This window comes from Dermacentor albipictus, chromosome 1 (assembly GCF_038994185.2).
Source record: "Dermacentor albipictus isolate Rhodes 1998 colony chromosome 1, USDA_Dalb.pri_finalv2, whole genome shotgun sequence".
Lineage (NCBI taxonomy): Eukaryota > Metazoa > Arthropoda > Arachnida > Ixodida > Ixodidae > Dermacentor > Dermacentor albipictus.
This window is the reverse complement of record NC_091821.1, coordinates 72,208,750-72,226,585: the sequence shown is the minus strand read 5'-3', so window position 1 is coordinate 72,226,585 and position 17,836 is coordinate 72,208,750. Positions and strand designations below refer to the sequence as shown.

Sequence of the window (17,836 nt, the reverse complement as noted above, 5' to 3'; positions counted from 1 at the left end):
GCACGTGGCACATAGTCTTGTGCTGGCTAAGGGTGGACAAAGATGTCATAAGCATGCACATTGTGCCCCTCAAATAAATTGTACAACTCGAAGAGCATTGTACTCTGCTTGGTTGAGCAGTTAATGTGCGTTGAACCATGGCACATAACAAAACCAGATTTCACGTGCTGTTTGCAGCAGTGTTTGCCGCTCACCGAGAAAGTGACGACATTCACTAGCGACCGTAGTGTTATGTTTACAATAAGTCATGCAGCTGAGCTCTTTCATATCACTCGATGACATCATTTCCGATCTCTGTATTTATCTAGTTTATCTGCATTTAGTAACAAATTGACGTAACAACTGAATTGGGAGTGCCACCATATATGTGGATTCCATGAAGCCTCTTCAAACAACTTTTCTGCCGCAGAACACAGCTGGCATTGTTGACTTCAGAAGTGCAAGTGTCTCTGTCGAGGTGGCCAAAGTTACCAATACATACCCATTGTCTATCCCCATTCTCACACACAACGAAGCTCCTGAGTCGTAACAATCTGCTAGTAGGGTGTGCTGATTGAAGTAGTTACAGCATTCGAACAATTGTGCAAACTATTGAGCACCCATTGTCACTTTACATGCTTGAACCGTTTCGTGCTGAACTGGTAACTGTTATTTTTTTTTTTGGTTCATGTTTGATTTGGGTTAGGCATATTTCAAAAATATTGATTTGGGTTCACGTTTAGTTCCACCCAAAAGTGCGGTTCCGGTACGGTTTTCAGTTCGGGTTTGGTTCGGTACACTGCTTCAAATACATGCTTTCGTTTTTTGTCTTCACCTTACTTCAGTCCACAAAAATTTTCTCATGTTGTGGCACATTGGGAGTAAGCGTCAGTCAAGGTTATTTGGATTTGTTAACATTGGCACCAATGACGTCAATCAAGACTTTCTACTAGGCTGATACAAATAACTTGCTACTCTTCATTATCACTTTTTAAGGAGCTCGTAACAAAGTGAGCACCGCCTGGTGGGCTAATTTCTTACCATGCTGCCAGTCTGAATCATATCAATTGAACGATCGATATCGGGTGTTTTTCAATTTAAAGGTAAGCTTCATTGCAGGTGAAGAAATCTTTAGAACAGCTCAAAAACTCTAGTGTCACTCGTGTCATTTGAAGATGAGAAACAGAGTGACCACCTGTTTTGCAATGCTTTCTCGGTGATGCCAGAAGACTGCAACTACTATACAGCCTAGATAGAACTGCATCGACCTACAGTGTTCACCAGACCAAGAAGGCATGCAGAGAAACCAGCTACTGGCTCGGTTTTGAAGGAACCTTGATAAAATCAAATACATAAGCATAGCTAACAAGGCATTGAAACTGATGCCTTTTTTAGAAAGGTGGTGAGGTGCACTTTGTTCTAGCTTTTTACTCGGAACAAGAGCAGACTTCTGTCTTCAAGGACAGGTGTGATATGCATTACAGGACTTAGCCTTCCCTCTGGATGTGCCATTGCCGAGGACGTCAGTGAATGACACCAAACAGAATTCCTTTCTACCAGGATGCAACATTCCTCATAAAGTGCGGCCTGTGAGGCTCCCAGATGTGTTGGTTTAGGCTCTTGTTGATTTTGAATTGTGCAGCTCTGCTCTAGAGAGATGAAGAAATTCATCATATAATAATTTTTGTTTGATCAAAGATTGCTAAATTGTGTTTGACTGCAGTCAACCACCTTCAGGAAGTACAAATTAAACATGCAAACTCAAGTGCACCCAAAAATTGGTACTTAAAGCCTCCTGTTCTTTCAGAATTGTCTGGGGAATACCTTGTCACAACATCGTACGACAACACTGTTAAGGTAAGTCTTGGCATATCTTTTGTGTATTAGTGTGTTAGAAAGGGCTACCCATCTGCTGGTGGTGCCATGTATGAAAGATTGATAGCACAGAACTTGGTTTGAAGGGAGAAATTAAAAACTGCCATCCTTTTCAGCAATACAAGAGAACACAGGAAAACATTTCAGCGTAAAACATGTCTGCTCTCTCAGTACTCGTAAAGAGTGTCTTTCTCTTCTCACACATGCGCATGGTCCGGCCCTTCTTGTCGTTGGGAGTGCCGCCCTACTCTTTGTCAATCACTGATGGCAAAGGTTGCTCCCATCGAGGTGGTGCCGTCTCCACTCACCATTCTGGCGACATGAGGGGCCCATTTCGGCCTGGAGTGCGTGTCTGGAGTGCGCACATGCAGTTAAAACAATACAAAAATACAACACACTGCCACCCAAAAATGAGCGAACTCATTTTTCCCCAGAGTTGCGAAGTTCAACTGGATATAACAGTTGCACAGGCCGGTGAAGAAATTTGCCATCTGGCAGTCGCACTGTGCAGGCTAGGACTTGTCTGCCTTGACTGGGGAGTACCTTGTAAATATCGGCTCTTTTCCAGAGAAGCTAAGGTAGTTTTTCGTTGTGAATTAAAACAAGATCGCCTTTCTTGAGTGAGTTGTTCTCTTTGCTGGCGGAGTTGTGCGTCGATCTTAGCAGCAGTAAATATTTGTTTCTCCACCGATGCCAGAAATGGTCTAATATTCTTTGGCAATGTTTCCATCTTCACACCATTTCCTTGGCTGAAGTTGTAGATGGAAGGGTCGGGTGACCATCATCTACAACTTCAATGACCAATGGCACTAGCAGTCTTCTGCCGGTGAGAAAGTGGGACGGTGTCAAGGCAGTCCCTAAGTCTGGTGATGAGTGCAGGAAGGTTAGGGGTGTGAATTAATGGCGGCCTCAACTTCACTGAGCATTGTCATCAACTCTTCAAAGCTCCGATGTGTGTTTCCAGTACACGCCAAAGACATACTTTGACGCTTTTTGCTAAACGCCCCCAAAGGCCTCCCCACCAGGCTGCTTTTTCAAGACTGTAGTTCCATTGTATCTGATGCTCCACACAGTAACTAGTATATTTTCTCCTCTCTTTCTTCTAGTATAATTCTCCTCTCTTCATTGAGTTGAATAACTGCAAAAGGCATTTCAGCGTTTTCTTAAATGTGAAAGTGTTGTCCAAATAGATAACTGATGGTAATTCACGATGCCCTGTAAAACGTTGGAAGGCCAACTGGAGTTTCTCTGCAGAGAGGTCTGATATGAGATCCAAATGAATAGCACGAGTAATGGCGCAGGTGAATAATGCTGTTTATATTTTCATTGCATTTTTCCCTTTGTGAAAAGAGGACCTGCAAAATCAATCCCAATGACTTCAAAGCAACTCCTTGGCAAGGTTCTGTCAGTGGGAAGCGGTGCTGTCGGTGCATTAGCTGCTCGTAGTCTCTCTCATATACAGCCATTGCATGGTTGAACGACTTGTTTCATGACTTGAGGTCTTGGAATCCAAAAGTTCTCTCTTATTTCGGTCAGTGTCCTGAACACCACCGTGCATTAGTTAGGTGACATTCTCTCACAACTAGCTTAGTGAATGCATGCACAGGAGACAATAGAATGGGATGCTTGACTCCTCTTCTCTAGTATGCTGTAATCATCCACCAACAGAAGTCTGTCATTGTCAGTGAAGGGACTCAAGTGTAGATCTCTGACTGTTGACATACAGCTCTGTTTTCAATCAGGTTTTGCTTTTCAGCTCCGTAAGTGTCCTCTTGGGCACTATTAATCTAATAAGTCTTTGCCTGATTGAGCTCTTCGGCACTGAGACCACCATAAAGGATTTCATCTTTCTAAGGATATAAAAGACCCAAACAGTAACACGAGGAAGCCTGAACAACCAGCTATACTTCATTATGTCTATGATGGTCTCCATCTTAGAAACTGAAGACACCTGCAGCACCATTTTCTCTTTCCTTTTCTCTGGTTCTACTTCAGTCATTCGTGCAGTCTCTTTATCGCAAATGGACATTCTTGCCAGTCTTTGAACAGCCAAGGAGGACCATTCCACCAGAGTGTGCTTGCTGAATGTTTCTGAACTGATGTGTCTCGCGTGAGGCAATATGCAGGATTTGCATTTCCAGGGCGATGTTTCCACTGTTGAGGGGTACTCAAGCTCTGAATTTTGCTAACTCTATGTTGCACAAATGCTTTCCATTTGGTAGCGTGGCTCTGAATTCAGTGCAGTGCAGTGCAACAGTGGAGTCTGTCCAGAAAAATGCTGTTGCAGACATGCCCACTACTTAGAAACGTATCTTGCTAGACGTGCTCCTATGACAGCTGCCATTAGCTCCAGCCTAGGCAACAAAAGACACTTTAACGGTGCTGCTCTTGATTTGGCACAAATTAGCTCCACATTAAAGCTGTTATTGCCATCATCCCTTTGCATGTAGGCGCATGCACCATACGCTTCTGGACTCTCGTCACAGAACATGTGCATTTTGAAGCTACTTATCTCAACCTACTTTGTGATGCATCGCTTGAAAATGAGTAGCTGAAGGTTAGGCAGTTCATTGCACCACATCTTCCACGTTTTCTCCAAGTCATCCGGCAATGGTGAATCCCAGTTGACTGCTCTTTCCCACAAATACTGAAACAGTATTTTTGCTCGGATAACGAATGGACTGGCAATTCCAAGAGGTGCAAAAATCGTAGCAGATGCTTGCAGTACTGTACGCTTGGTGCTTATATTGCATCTGACATCACTCGGAATGCTTTCTGTAGGAATGGAAAGATTATTTTCTGGTTTCCAGCGCAGACCAAGAACCTTACATATCCTGTCAGGGGGTTCTATGATGTCATTGTTCTCCAATAAGCCTCAATAGTTCTGCAGAATTTGTGGCCCACTTATGCAGCTTCATGCCTGCATCTGCCATGATTGCCTTTGCAACTCTATATACAGTTAAACCTCGATATAATGAACTTTACTATAACAAAATTCTCGATATAATAAAGTATTTAACTTTTCATAACCTCTTGTCCATGGAACACCATGTATATAAATCCTCAATATAATGAAGTGTGTTTGTATGTGATTTCAATATAATGAAATTTCGCTGCTGCTGCAAAGGAACACCGAGACAATAAATGGAAACTTCCGTGGACGCAGATGGTTAAACGATTGACTTACAAGCGGCTGTTTGCAAACACCTCTCAAATCCCACGGCCTAAGTGGAGCTGCATCATGTTCCCTATAAAGTCCCAAGTGCGATAAGATCCTATCGCGCCCCGCGCAAGGTGTGCTTTAGGTGTGAGTGAAAGTTGCGAGGGTGAGTCAAGAAAGATGGTGGCTTCACGAGTGACGCCTTCCCGCGCAAGTAAAGGGAAAGAGAGGGAGGGGAGCGAGCTTGTATTGGATCAAGCGCACGTGAGTGGTGGAGTGGAGGGTAAGGTGACGTGCGACTCGATTTTTGGCGCATGTCTCGGCCGGCCATGGCTGCATATGGCTGTAAGCATGGCTGAGTGCATAAACAGCCACGCACCCGCCTTTAGAGGTAATCTGCCGTGTGTCAAAAGAGTGGGCATGCCAAGAAGGCGTGGCACGATGTAAGCCGTCTTCCCGCGCATTAGTATTAGAGGTTGCATAATCTAGAGTTTCGGTGACGCATTAGAGCGAGAGGCGGACGAAACATTCGCTTCCCGCTGCTGGCGCTTTTCCTGATAGCGTCGTCCTAGTGCGGGCGACGCTACTAGCCACGGGGGCGGAGTGCACGCAAAAGCGTGGCCAGCTTAGCTTAATTTGTACCGCTGATGTGCTTAATGTACTGCTGATGCTGATTGCAGCGATAATGTAGGTGCATTGCTACTTGGACCACTGATGATGTGCAAAAAGGAATTGCATTGGAATAGAATCGCTGCATTATCCCAACCCTTGTCTCGATTCATGACTACTGTATGCACAGTGAACAATTTTCTTTGCAAGTGCTGCCTCCACAGTGGTAGAGAAAAGCAATGGCATGCAGATTCGCTTGTAATGTTGGTGCACACAGACGGCTTTCTTTCATGTGCAGTGTGCTTAGTACTGCTGAGATTGGTTCCACCATTCGGTGTTAATAACAGCTTAAATCATCAAGTGTAACAATGCTGCCTACAACCACAATAAACGTGTGGCTCCACTTTTCCACTGCGTTGTGAGCAGCACATGTATTGCATTCCGTCAGGCTTGATTTTCATGTGAAGCCAGTATGCGACTTGCGCAAACATTTGCATTTGAACTCTGAAGATATGTAGGCAGTGAATTAATGCTTAGAAACAGCTTTGTTTACCCCAGCATATTGCAATGTATTTTAAGTATTTATCTCGAATAGAATGTTTTAGCACAAGTTTGGGATAAGCAGAATTTCACTTTATTTGTGTACTCCAGTTTTGAAGCGTTTAGTGCAGGAACTCAAGTGTGTAAAACAGTCGTCACACGCTGTAGTTGCACTTCACCAGCAGTACATTTGTAGCATGGCAAAAAAGAGGAAGTAGAGGAAGCGATAAGTGCACATACCGTGCATTGTATATGTATGCACTAGTGATTGTTGCTGCCAACACCTTTGCAGTAGCAGCATAGGTAGAACAAGGCTGTAAGCATGGCCGTTGGAAGGCGTGCTGTAATTGAAATAACAAGATGGCACTGCCAGTGCTGTTGTGCACACCCATCTCTTGTGTACCGGTAAACAGCTGCAGTACATTTATGGGTAAGCTAAAGCTCTGATGAGTTTTTCTCGTGACGGAATTGGAATGCAATATCCTGAAAATTAGTGATGCACTATGTGCCGTCCTGTACGATAAAACACTTTTGGAAGAACCTGAATCGTCACTGGGCTTAATGCGACACAAGGTGAATCACACACTTTGTGTAAATCGTTGGACAGTGCACATATGTCAGTTGTAAAAGGTCCTTACTTTATTTTGTGCAATGCTGCGACCTCTATACAGCTTTGAAAAAAACATTACATTTTTTTCACATGCACAGCATTAAAATGTAGAGTGTGATCTTCATGCCCAACCAATCAAAATGAACAGCATAAACTTGTGTGCTTTCTGCCAAAAATTGTTGGTGTGGGATGCTGTGGTTGGCACGGAAACTGATTTCTTGGGCAAAACTAAAATATTATATGGTTTGATCTTGGCACTTTCACTGCTGCTGAATCATTGTCAGGTCATATAGTAAGCAAACTAGGAATAAAAACAGCATGCTTAATTTGCATTCCAAGGCCCCTTTAAATGTTTCTCAATTTATTGTCCTTTCGCCAAACTACCTACATCATAATGTCAAAAAATGTCACCTACTCACTTCTTCACGATGAAGTCATTTGCCAGCAGAGCTGTACCCTCTTATAATTGAATTAATAATGGGGCAGTTAATTTTTGTATTATAGGATTTCATGTAAAATTATGTCATATGGTAGTCTTTTCAAAGTAAAAGCAAGCACTGGCTGTTGTGAGCAATGAAGGTTTCAATTTTTACTGCTGATATATTGTTTTGCTGTTTCAGATCTGGTCCAATCCTGAATGGACTCCAATACATAGCCTCAGTGGTCACGATGGCAAAATTATGGGTGCTGACATTTCACCTAATGGGAAATACTTGGCGACATCATCCTTTGACCGCACATTTAAGCTCTGGACTCCAGAATAAAAGTAAAAGTTTATTTTTGTAATGTATGTTCTAATCTGGGGATACTTTCACAGATGTTTTTTGGTGTAGTGCAGTGGTTTGTTTGTTTCTGGACTGAAAAAAAAATACCTCATGATGTTCGAAGCTAAACGATTGACAGTTGCCTGTCTGGTTGTGTTAAATATATAAAGTGAGTGACACGTCCAACCAAAACGTAGGATTTATTATACTTGACTTTTTAGGGCCATCTTGGCTCCTTCCTTATGTGTTAAATGACAGATGGCAAACAGTGCAGCTTTATAAAAGATTTTGATAAGGAGAGTTTTTTTTGCACGTGGGCTTGTATGTTTGTTGTTTGATATGATTGACAGGTGGGATAAACAGAGAAGGGGTACGTGCATAAGAAAGTGGGTATAAATCGATTTTTGTTAATTTGACCCTGATGGGACCGTCGAAATTGATCTAGTTATTTGGCAGGTTGAATTAAACAAAAGGCAGGACAGTGCTGAAGAATCTGCTGGTTTTTATGCCATTATTTTCCAGATTCTACCAAACCCCTGAATTGAATGCACACCTACCTTATATGTGTTGAGTGTAGAAAACTAATGTAGAAATGACAGAGCTCCTAAACAAAGTATAGATCAAAAGTACATCCAATTCTTTTGCAATAAAAGTATAGCTTGCCTCCGATTCTGAAAATTTTGGAACAGGTCAGCACTGAATACTGCAGACACCTATTTTTCCTAATTTATTATAATATTCGAAGTTTCCGTAAAAATGAGAATCTACTTCTGGCATTCCTATCAGAGCATGATTTCAAGTTCGACATAATAGCCTTATCAGAAACTTGGTTAAAAAGGGGTGAACCAATACACATTCCAGGTTGCATACTTTTATCTAGGAGTGTGTGAATATTTAAAAAGTGTGAATATTATATTTTTTAATATTCGTACTCGCTTTATAAAATGGATATTCGAAAATATTCTGATATTCAGTTTGATAAGATTGTTTGGATCAAATCTAATATATTGTACACTGTGCGGAAGCAAACATGGTTCTTAGCATTTGTTTCTATCTACTCGAAGAATATTGGGGCGATTTCGTACTGAATTTTATAATAATTTCGTGCTGCTAGCGAAATTTCGCCTGCAAAGCACACTTAGCCACTAAACGTCTTATCTTTGCCGGAAAACCATCCCCTCAATAGCATGGTTCCAACATTACAAATTAACCGAAATTTCTAATAAATGCATGTGCATATCATTATTTGATATTCAAAGCTAAGTATTAGTATTCGATTCGTATTAGAAAATTTTAATATTCGCACACTCCTTTCCACAAATAGGGTTTCATCATCCTGAGGCAGGGGAGTGGCAGCTGCGTTTAGCAGTTTGGCAGCTGTGGCAGATGAAGCTCTTCCACCAATTGCGTCGCTCATTGTTTAGAAAGAACTGGCTGACATTATTTTGTCTTATGATTATATTGTCGCGTGGAAGGGACAGTGAAGAACGACACAGTGTCAAAAGTGTGAGTTACAAATTTAACTCTTTATTGGGTGAACTTGTGCCCAGCAAAACAAAGTAACACTCAAGCACAAAGATAGTGGCGAGCGGAGTCGGCAATTGTCGAAAATCTGATCTGCGGTTGAAGCGTGTCGGCTTTTATACATGACTCATTGAAGGTTACAGTGTAATCGCTGGTGCCTGCGTGGCTTCCAGAAAGTACTACACAATTTGCGTCATGCATACAATCGGATTACAAACGCTTTGGTGACAGCCAACGGATAGAACTATTGATAAAATTCGAGAAACTTTCAATACATGCAGGTGTGTCGTGTCGAGGGATAACGTTTAACATTTATTGGCCGGTGGAAAGCCATGACTGAAGAAAGATAAAGGAGTGAATAGACGACGTGTGGTATTCTGGCACCATCTTGTAGCGCTTGTCACAGAACACGTCTCGCGTGGTACTACGCTTTTCTTCACATGCTTTCGCGATACCCTCCTTCTCTGCTTTACTCCTCGCGCTTTCTTCACCATCGCCGCCTTTTATTGCCCGCTGCGCTCTGTGTTGCTCATTCATCCTTCACTGTTCTGCCTGTTCACTCAGTTATGCCGATGCTGGTGCTCGCTGCAGGAACGGCCGCCTAAGTGCTGCACTCTAAAAAGAGCCTTGCGGATTATGAAGTTCCCTAGCACATACAATTGAAGCAGACCACTTTATCAAGAACTCCCGCATACTACCATTTCTACTTGTATTTGAATTAAGGGTGTCATGTAACGACCATAGCATCATAAACAACTACCCACTGACATTAAGCCTGTTTAATGTACCAACCTCTAGCATTAGATAGGCGAGCAACGTAAATTTCAATCTCTCTGCCACTCCTAATGTCTGTGGTCAGTGGTCGTTGCAATTTTATATTGTGAAAATCTGGAATACATTGCTACTTAGCACTAAAGTGACTAAAAATTTGAAACTTGCAGTTAAATGCATTTTATTGGCAAGGATATAATTCCACATGTACTTCATTTTTCATAGTGCTTGTTTCTATTATTTCTTAATCTTTATCGTGATGAGCTATTAATGTAAGAAAGTAGGGGCTTCTACTTGCTTAAGCTATCGGCCCAACAGTTTTGTGATGTACTGTTTTCATTTAAATCAATAAAAAAATCTTGTGCTACTAAAAAACAGAAGATGAAACCAGCAAATTTTACCTTTACAGAATGGAACTTTATTTGCCCTAAATGTCCAACGTCATCACTCTCAGACAGCAGTTTATCACTGTCCATGAACCACAATGTGCTTGTCTGGCCATGAACCACTAGGTTACATATTGGACCTTCTGAGTTTATGAAACGACTCTGCAATAATCACAAATGGGATGATAACCCACACCTAGACTAACCATTTTGCTAGTTTATCCTGCGACACGGGTGGTTCTCTGGAATCCCAAAAACATGTGACATGACTTGTTCTGCTAGCTTAGCATGTAAAATAACATTGTTTGAATGCGCTTTCGTAATTGATGATTGAAAGCGACTCATCATTATTGTCTTAAGCCATACAAGAACTTTCTCTGTTGCCAACTTGTGATGGCAGTGGCGATGACACTGGCTTTGCAGGCTCTGGTTTTAGGCTGTTGTGATTGCTAATGTGGTTTTCATTTAGTAGCCAAATGGCACCGCACAGTCAATTTTCAGACCAATCTTGGAAAATAAGGTGTGTATTACAATCGGGTAAATACTGTAATTATTAATTTGTGAGCTACGATTTGTTTGAAAATCACGCTGGGCAGGCTAAAAATAAGCATTTTTGGTGAAAATGGATGTGTGTGAGACATTCACTGTCCCATGATCACTGCCGAGACAGACTCTGCTGCTAATGGAATCACTATTACGGTCAGCATTGGGGTCAGGCGCATGCGTGCTGACCAGTCAAGTTTGAATTATCTAAGTCGAGACCAATTTTAGGATTGAAATAATGAAAGTTTGGGCCCATAGAAATAAATGTATAGGCACCGGCCAGGACATTTAGTTGGCATCAAATTAACCAAAAAATGTAATTAAATGGAGTCAAATCAATGCAAGTTCACTATATTAATAGCTTTAGCAGAACAATCCCTGCACTCCACTCTACTAGCGAGCGGGGATGCAAGTGTGCATGTGCTGAATACTCTGCCGCGAGCATGTGAGCGGAAGGGTGCCTCCATTCCGTTGGAGAGCTCGCCAAGCAGCGTGAACAAGAGAGGAGCGTGTAAGCGTGGTGAGCTTGACCAACGAAAATGCAAAATGGCTGCCACCACTGCCGCAGGTCAGCTGATCTGCTTGGGAGATACCTTGCATTTTTGACAGAGTGCCTAATGAAACGAGATTAGGGTAAAACTTGGCGCAAAAATTGCAGTTGGCAGGTTTGTTGACAGGTACACAAATGGAATATCAAGTGCCTTCAACTTGGCCAGTCTCGCAGCCTTCGGGTGACAGTGCATCTGCCCAGGTTCAAAGAAAAAGAAAAAAGAATCATCAGTCATTTAAAAAATTGCGACGTTAAAAAGTATATCACCGCTTGGCACTGATAAACTTGAATTTGCTATATATGTTCTGCTGTTTCATTTTCTACCACCAAGTGGCACAGTATATGACTGCATGCTTGCCGAATGCGCAATGCTCTGCAACAATCTTTTTCCAGGGTTTAATCATTGTAGGATTTCGCTTTTTAAAAGGCAATTTTATTGTTGCCATCTTCTGAATAGGGATTGTCGCTTCCTTTTGCAACCACAAAAGAAAACAGGACTTGTCTCCTGACGAAATACCGTATTTAGTTGCATAATGAATGCGCTCGCGTAAGGAACACAGCCCCCACTTTTCCATTCAAGAAGTGTGGTCTTCTTTTTCATTTTCTCATATAATGATGTACCCTGAACTTGCTGCCATGAAGTAGGAGACGCATGGTACGATTCGGCGTCTGATATGGCATTCAGCGGGTACGACTGTGTCCAACGCCTTGTTGGACGCCAAATTGTAGTGCGTCTCCTATTTTATTGCGATAATAATTATATGGATGCTCCAGGCACTTTTTTGCCGCTGTCGTCGTCACTGAGTGCCGTATGGTGTAGATGTGAGTGAAAGCATGTGAGGGCAGCCAACGGTCACGGCTCAATCTCACGCGTGGTCTTTTGTCGCGCAAAAGGCCTCGGGGAGGGGGGGAGGCGGGGGGACAGCTTTGTACTCTGGCAGCAACTGCGTATAGCACAACAACGCCTGAGGGGCGCTGACGATCGTGGCTCATTCTCCCGCATACAACGGAGGAAAGCGGGAAGAAAACACGCCGTCTTCCATCGCACGCATGGCGCCGGGAGGATGCGGGGTGCGCGCTATTTTACTCTGGCAGCCAGCAACTGTACACTGTGCAGCTGCCGCGTTGCGGGCTGAGTTGATGGTGGGCTTGTACCTTTGTGCGTGCTGCGTTTTCACTGCTCAATTTGCGTTGAAGCGAACGTTTGCAAGTTTATCCAGCCGATAAAACTACTATCCTTACTTCGTGTAGCTCTCTACACATTTGCTATCGCAATCGATGGTTTGCATTTCAGGTGAAACTGACTTTTTAGAGGTGGCCGCGGAAAAAAAAAAATATCACTCAAGATGTTACTTCGCATAATGAATGCAACCCCCCAACTTTGCGCATATTTTTTGGGAAAAGTGCGTCCATTGTGCGAGTAAATGCGGTATGTGCAATCAAGGACCTTCAGCAGGAGACAAGCATATACGTCCAGCAGGGTTCTCCTCAAATTTTTGAGGTGTGGACATCTTGTTAACCCTTTGACGGTTTTCGCCGTACATGTACGGCGGCGGTTTTCTGTCCCGCAAGGTCTTCGCCGTACGGGTACGGTTTCGACCCTCCGTTTGAAATTTCGCGCCATAATGACGATGCACGCTTACTGGGAGGTGCTGCCACCTCTTAGGTCTTACAAGAAGCGTTTGAAATTTGTGCTGCCTTCTTGGGGAGATAAACAGAACTGACTTCAAGCTTCAGCGCGTCGCGCAGACTGCGGCCACACCCCTTTTGCGGTTTCGGTTTCGCCGCGTGATCGCAACGGAGGCGCGCGAAACGTCATTTCTCTCTTTGTCGGCACTCTCTTGCCGTTTCTTCTAAACAATGAGCGACGCAATTGGTGGAAGAGCTTCATCTGCCACAGCTTCCACAGTAAGCTGTGGAAGTTGATTTCTGTCTTGATTGGCGCTGCTCTTAGCTTGTTTATAACCGCCGCTCGCGAGGTATTCTCGCTCTCAGCGGCAACGCGCTTTCGCAGTTTTGGTTCCGCCACAACGGAGGCGCGCGAAACGTGATTTTTATCTTTGTCGGCACGCTATCGCAGGGGCGGCGGAAGTTGATTTCTATCTTGATTGGCACGGCTCTTAGCTCGTTTATCACCGCCGCTCATGAGGTATTCTCGCTCTCTGCGGCTGCGCGGAGACTCGTGTTTCAAGGAGTACCACACTCTAAAATACTATTGAACATATTGCAGTTCTGAGTGATGCCGACACCAAAATACTGTTCCCTAATTTTTTTTACTATTTATTCCCCACTTTATACATCTTGTACATTCAATATCCGCAATAAAATAATTTGACAACCCGGGAAAGTTTTCTTCAAAATAATTCGACCCTCAAAGGGTTAATAAGATGTTTGGAGGGGGTGGATACGCATGTAAATAAGTTTTTTTTTTTAAGTGAAGCTTCCTTTGTTTACTTTCCAGAGTTGGGTGTGGCTGCCTGTCTGTTGGGTCTGTTGCTATGTCAGTGGATATATTTGTGGATATATATATGAAAAAGTTACAAGAAAGTATACCCGCGAAGTGACCTATACAGTCAAACCTCAATATAACAGTCGTAATACTTGCAGCGGAAAATTTTGTTAAATCGGTAATTTCATTAATCGAGGTTTTAAATTTGCGCTAGTAAAAATTATTTCACAAATTCCCAGAACTTTCCTGGTGCATGGTATCTTATCAGTGAGCACTTACAAATTGCAAAAAGGTCAGTCCATAATTGCGCAGTTATGAGCACCGGGGCTTGCTATGCAGATTGCATTAGGAGCAATATATCGGCATGGCTCACGGCATTCGAGGTTTTGTGCGTTGTTGTGCACTTTCGCAAATCTTGGGACGCCATGGCTGGCCCTGCTTAGTGCCCGCAGCCACCATCAGATGGTGCCTTCAAATTAAAAACAAAAGTAAAAAGTTGCGAATAATTCGTTTTTGTAGAAAAAAAAGAAAGCCACAGTTTCGTCTGAGAGGCAAAGCATCCATGGTGATAACATAGAGATTGCACAAAGTAAGGTTCATAGTTTTAGTGGCTGTATAAATTGCAGTAAACATTTGCTTGCTAAATAAATTAACAAGCTCGGTGTCACACATGCAGAGGCAAATATGAACAGGTCTTCTTGAGTGACCATGAAATGTGAAAACACTTGTGTACTTATATTTAGGTGCACATTAAATAATAATTTCACAAGTTCCCAGAACTTTCCTGGTGGATGGTATCTGATAACCAAGGTGATCCAAATTATTCCGGAGTCTCTCACTACGGTGTGCCTCATAATCAAATCATGGTTTGGCTCATAAAACCCCACAATTTTTTTCTCTGAGTGACCAAGAACACTCACTGTCACAATGCTAGGGTGATGAAGAGTGCCGACAGCGGTGTTCGAACAATTCGTGCTACCTATCGCTTCACTGCGTCTTGGAGACTTGAGGTTACATGTGCGTCAAGGTATTAGTCTTCTTGACTTGCCTTTTGCACTTGGCTGCAAATTACCTCCATGATACGGAACATGGACTGCATATGTGCTCAGCTGCATGGACAGCCATTAGCAGCCACGGCCAGAGTAAAGGAGTATGCTAGGGGTGAAGGCAGATGGGGCATGCATCTTTTGAACCCCCTCCCCCATATGTCCTGCTACGATTCCTATATAAAACCTCAATTTAAGTCGGCTCACTGATATCTCTGAAGCACACTGATTTGTTAATAGAATTGTGCATTATGTTTCACAGATTCTTTGGTTTACTTTACTTTGATTTAGCCATTTGGTATGCACCATAGGGGGTGTGCATGTTTTTCGCTATTTCTCCAGGATGGGTATGCAATCCTTAAAAGATTGCTTGATGCATGTCATACTTTCCTGTGCATACATCTCTCATGACTATTCTTTTAACAAGCATCATACATTGCCCTTCGCCCTTGTGACATTGCTCCTATGCATCTCACACTGTTCATCCACCAGATTTGGAGTTTGCATTTCGGTATAGCTTTTGAACGATGCAGTGCATAAACATAAAAATTGCATGACAATAAAGTTGTGACCTTTGTGGCAGATAAACATAAACATTCCCTGAGATTTAGACGTTGTATGGGACGAAAGCGAACAAAATTGTGCACATCGCTGTTAGTTGTAAAGCATTTAATTAACCATTTTACATAAGTAACTTCAGAGAGATTCCAACATGTGTGTTGGCGCTGAAGCTCTCTTTTCTTTTTTCTTTTTTGATCTATTTTTTCATTCTGAATGGTACATTCAACAATTTTGCACTTTGGATGCATTAATGGAAGAAAGGTCAGCCAGCGACACTGCCTAATGCAATCGCCAAACATTGCCGAGACAAAGAAGTGCACAGGACACTGCTGTCAAAATTTGTGTGAAATGCGTGCCAGCGATTCAAATATGCGTCAGCCAATAGCTGCACTTCCTGTGCACCAAGGCATCAGTAATGAATAGTGACAGTACGGTTTCCTCTTTTCACTCGCATCTTTTGCTTTTGTTTTTGCACGGTGAAATGCGATGATGTGGCTATCTGAAGCTCGGATCTCTCCTTTTATGACGGCATCAAGAGGGTCATGTTGGGCTGACGAAAAGCCGTGTGATCCACTGTATGATGGCATCTCCCACAGCCCATTTTTGTCGACCGCACACTATAAATGTGCTGTTTTCTGATATTCTACTTTGCATTTCTTTTGAATATTTGCCCACACCGTAATATAACACCTGAGAATTGCAGAAAAATAATGTAATTGCAAATTTTTCATGAAGTTAACCATTATAGTTGCCAAGTTCTCCCTGAAAGGGGTGGGTGATAAATCGGAGCATTGGCAGTATTTCCCCTGCCACTCACTGTGGGAAAAATTCTAATTTCTGGAAAACATTTATTGGCAGTGAAAGGAAAGCGACACAGTCGACAGCCTTCCTCAAAATAGTCTCTCAGTATTATTTGCATTTCTTTAAGCTGGGAATTAAAAACAAATATCTTATTTACTATAGTGTTTATATTAAAATAAGACCTACCAACATGCACCACTCTGCAGTAAATATTTTTTCGCTTTGTTCCATGTCTTTGCAAATGCAAAGCTGTTGCAAGTACAGTGAAAGCTCGTTAATTCAAACTTCAATAATTCGAATTTATGTATAATTCTAACTACGGTTTGGTCCGGCCAAGCTCCACAAACGTCTATGCATAAAAAAGCCAGTTAATTCGAACGGGAGAAGGTTCTGCCCCGGATAATTCGAACTACGCGCCACCGTGCCGGCAGCTTGGTGCCTGGCACATGGCCAGAGAAACGCGCCTACTGCCTACATACAAGGCTGCGTCGCCCTGCCTCCTCTCCATTCTACATTGACCTCCGAGACTTCTTGCCCGTCGCCAATCTTGGGGGCTTTGCAAATCTCCTTTGCTGACTATGTCAATGTGGACGAGAGTGCAGTGGTGTGTGTTGTGCTGACATATGAGGACAAAATTTCTCAGGTCAGAAGCGCTGAACCTGTTGCTGCCAGCGACGACGAGGAGGAGGAAGACGAAGCGCCAGTGCGGTCTTCCGCTACAGAGGTCATGGCTGGATTGAACGCTGCCCGTTTCTTCTTCAGTTTTGAAGAAGGCGAAGAGGAGGCCTTCCGCTACATTCGCTCGTTAGAGCAAAAAGTGCTAGCTTTCAAGGAAGAAAGGCAGACTACGATCACGGACTTTTTCAAGCATTCCATTTCTGACATGCACTGCTGCTTCCAAATCACATTGTACTGTTGTTCTCCTTCACTTTCGTTAGTTCAAACTTTTGTTAATTCGAACTGAAGTGGCTTCCCCTTGTGATTCGAATTAACGAGCTTTTACTGTAGTAAGCTATGCTGATTCACTACCTGCCCTGATAAACCAAAGGAATTGCTGTCAAGCCATGTCAGACTACTTGGTGCAGTAACACATACAAAAGCTACACTGCTGTAGATTTCTCTTCATTACAACAGAAAGTTGTGAGTATAACAGTTTCTGTGGAGGACAAGGGACAACAGCATAGTTCTTTTCAACGCACAGGACTGCAAGAAGGTATTAATATTACAGAACAGTCGAGCAAATGAAAAACAAAAGGGCCACACCTCAAGAACCCAGTAAGTCTCGAACGAGAAGCTGCCCAAGATCTTTCATAGACCCCCGAATTTTTGGAACCTTGAATGGCAGCTAAAAGGACACTAAAATAACATATTAAGGCAGGCTAGATTAAAAAATTAGGCTGCTGTAATAACAAATTCATCATTCGTAGTGAGGGCAGAGCTTTTGTAAGAAAGAAAATGGCAGATTGGCTTGACATCTATTTCAGATGATGGTACCTGTCGTTTCATGTCAGCACACTGGCTGAGACACAAAGTGGCAGAGAGGGAGCTCACGTGGTGATTATGTCAACTCGTCTGTTTCAGCATAGGTGATTCAAATTGAGAAGCAGCAGAGAGAGCTTCGGTGGCAATTTTCTGTGCAACAAATTTGGAAATTGGCACACAGAAAGT

General features: G+C 42.8%; 2 protein-coding genes across 15 annotated transcripts in view; one reads left to right on the top strand and one right to left on the bottom strand.

Moving 5' to 3' along the window:
- Positions 1–17,836, top strand: part of U4-U6-60K (U4-U6 small nuclear riboprotein factor 60K) — a 91,508-nt gene that overhangs the window by 61,629 nt on the left and 12,043 nt on the right. For 9 of the 10 annotated variants that reach the window (XR_010564965.2, XM_065434430.1, XM_065434432.1 and 6 more), the window contains exons 14-15: positions 1,787–1,836; positions 7,394–7,539. Coding sequence is in view for 9 of the 10 variants with exons in the window: in XM_065434430.1 (XP_065290502.1) it covers positions 1,787–1,836; positions 7,394–7,537 (194 nt within the window). In the remaining variant the exon portion in view is untranslated. Of the gene's footprint in view, positions 1–1,786; positions 1,837–7,393; positions 7,560–17,836 lie in introns of those variants that run through there. The other variant, XM_065434429.1, reaches the window with a different exon arrangement.
- The window catches only part of LOC135903943 (endothelin-converting enzyme-like 1), a 78,475-nt gene continuing 69,657 nt past the window's right edge, over positions 9,019–17,836 (bottom strand). For all 5 annotated transcript variants that reach the window (XM_065434421.1, XM_065434425.2, XM_065434420.2 and 2 more), the window contains one exon: positions 9,019–11,504. In XM_065434421.1, coding sequence (XP_065290493.1) covers positions 11,376–11,504 — 129 coding nt within the window. In that variant the 3' untranslated portion in view covers positions 9,019–11,375. The remainder of the gene's footprint in view (positions 11,505–17,836) is intronic.